Genomic DNA, 2,446 nt, shown 5'->3' with positions numbered 1-2,446 from the left:
AACACACACCAGGGACACCCCACCACACACACACTCCCCCCCCGGCTCCTCTCCGAGGTTTAAAAGTGGATTTTTAGGGGTTTCCGAGCCCCCAGTGAGGGGAAAATCTTTTCCTTTCCGAGGTGAGAGAGCAAAGCGGAGGTGGCAGAGCATCTTCCCGGGGCAATTCCCAGCAAAACCCACCAGCAATTTCCTTCTCCCAGCGGGGCGAGCAGAGAGCGAGGCTGGGATTTCACAAAACTTACTGGGTTTGGGGTTGGTTTTTTTTACACACCCCCCTCCCCCCCATTTTTCTTTTTATTTTTTTTTTTCCTTTTCCTTCTTCTCCAGCTCTTTTTTTTTTTTTTTTTCATTTTTTCCTATGATTATCGCGCTTTTTACAGCTGAGGACACCACCCAGCCACCCTGCGGATTTTATTTTTTTTTTTCGTAAGCCTTTTTGGTGCTGCTTCTTGTTGTTTTTCTCTTTGCTTGGTGATTACACCCCACCCCACCCCCCAAAAAAAAAGAGCGCACAGGTTAGGACACTTAGTAACAACCTAAAGAGCGGTACACTAAATTTTTGCGTGAAGCTAACAGCGGGGTTGGCTTTTTTTTTTTTTTTTTTGCATACTAATAAGAGATTTCCTTTGTCTGAGGGATCTGTGACTCCATCCAGCAGCTCCCTCCCTCCCCACCCCACAAGAAAATATTAAAAAATCAAAGTTTCCTCAAGGTAGCTTCCACCAGAAGTGATGGAAAAGGCAAAAAAGACCCCACCCCACCATCGACAACAGTAAAATAAAAAAACAAGCAGAGGACATCTTCCCCCCACCCCCCATCTGCAATCCCACCTAAAGAGCCTCTTTGCTTTTCAACTTGGAATCTTTCTTCCACTTCATCCTCCGGTTTTGAAACCAGATTTTGATTTGTCTCTCGTTCAGGCAGAGGTTGTTGGCGATCTCAATGCGCCTCCGCCGGGTCAGGTATCTGTTAAAATGAAATTCTTTCTCTAGTTCCAGTGTTTGGTAGCGGGTGTAGCTGGTTCGGGAGCGTTTCCCATCCGTTTCTGGGAGGGGGAAATAAAAAATAAAATAATAATAAAGAAAAAAAAAAAGGGAAGACACCGCATGAAAAGCCAAAGCAATTCGGGATGGATTTAAAAATAATTTTTATTATTTTTTCTTGCTTTTTTGTTCTTGTTTTAATGGTAAAACCCGGTTACAAATCTACAAGGTACAGAAGTTTGCTGGGGCTGTGGGCAGGCGGGGAGCAGAGTAGCCCGAAATCCTTCACTCCCCCCAACACCTTCAGCCCCCCAAGTCCCCCCCTTCCTTTCTAAAGCCCACATCAAACGCATGTAGATGAGCCAGAAGTGAACCTGTTTCCTCTCGGACAATAAGGAAGTGTACAAAGGAGGGAAATATCTTTTCTTGGAGATCTTGTCCCTTTCTCCCCCCCCCCCACCTCCTTTTCACCCCTGGGAAGGTGGAAGGGAAAAAATCTCTCCACGCTTTCCCTCCCTTTGGCTTCTTGGTGTCTTTGTTGGTTTTTTTTTTTCTTTTTTTCTTTTTTTAAAGCTCGCCCTCCAAGAACATGTGTATTTCAAGTTATTTTTAACCCCCCCTTCCCAAAAAAATGGAATATTGCCTTTTATACACGTTTTGTTTCTATGATCCAATTATGCTGTCATAAATTTGGGCGTATATAGCCTCTAAGCCTTTTAGTGGACAGTTTTACGAGCAATTGATGCCTTAGTCGTAAAATTTACGACCTCAGGTTTTTTATTATTTGCCCCGTATGGCCTATAAATTTTCAAGGCAAAAAAAAAAAAAAAAAAAAAAATCCTGTGAAACAAAAATCAAGAAGTGAAAGTTTTACCATGGCTCATGTGTAGTTTGGTCATCCAGGGGTAAATTTGTGGAGGTTGTTGCTGCTGCAGTTGTGGTCCTCCTTGTTGTGCTGTTTGCACGGGCTCAGCTTTGATTTCACCCGTGCTCTTAGATCTCTCCTCGTCGTGTTAGCACTCTTCTGACTGTAAATCCCGGGATTTAGGGATGCTTGATCGTCTCTGGCTAAAGGATGCCCTGAAGAACCCATGACCGTGCAGGAAGGTCGCTCGGGGTTAGCTCGGGGGGTTGCAGACATCTCCAAGCCTCCAAGGGAGGTGGCAGCCCCAGAGGAGGGGAGGGTGATGCTTAGATCCAAGCCACTGTAGCGGTACCTGGGTGACTGAACCTCAGGCACACTTCCATAATTTCCATAACTTTGCATGGCATAGGCAGGAACGGGGGGACTTTGCTTATAAAACGAATTGGCGACGTAAGAACTCATGGCGGAGGAGGGGAGGGAAAGAAGAAGAATAAAAAAAAAAATTAAAAAAAAAAAAGGGGGGGGGCAGAAAATTTGGGGAGGGGGGTTTTTATTCCCCCTTTTTTTTTTTTCCCCCCTTTTTTCCTTTTTCCTC

General features: G+C 44.8%; 1 protein-coding gene across 1 annotated transcript; it reads right to left on the bottom strand.

The window, feature by feature from the left end:
* Positions 1-833: 833 nt before the first annotated feature.
* HOXC5 (homeobox C5) lies at positions 834-2,313 on the bottom strand. Its single transcript, XM_009884068.1, is given in 3 exon segments — positions 834-1,048; positions 1,861-1,995; positions 1,998-2,313. Coding segments are annotated over 3 exon segments (666 nt in total).
* Between the last annotated feature and the right edge of the window lie 133 nt (positions 2,314-2,446).

This window comes from Charadrius vociferus, unplaced genomic scaffold (assembly GCF_000708025.1).
Source record: "Charadrius vociferus isolate BGI_N301 unplaced genomic scaffold, ASM70802v2 scaffold1164, whole genome shotgun sequence".
Lineage (NCBI taxonomy): Eukaryota > Metazoa > Chordata > Aves > Charadriiformes > Charadriidae > Charadrius > Charadrius vociferus.
Note: the sequence above shows the minus strand (reverse complement) of the source record. Positions and strands in the feature narration are given on the sequence as shown.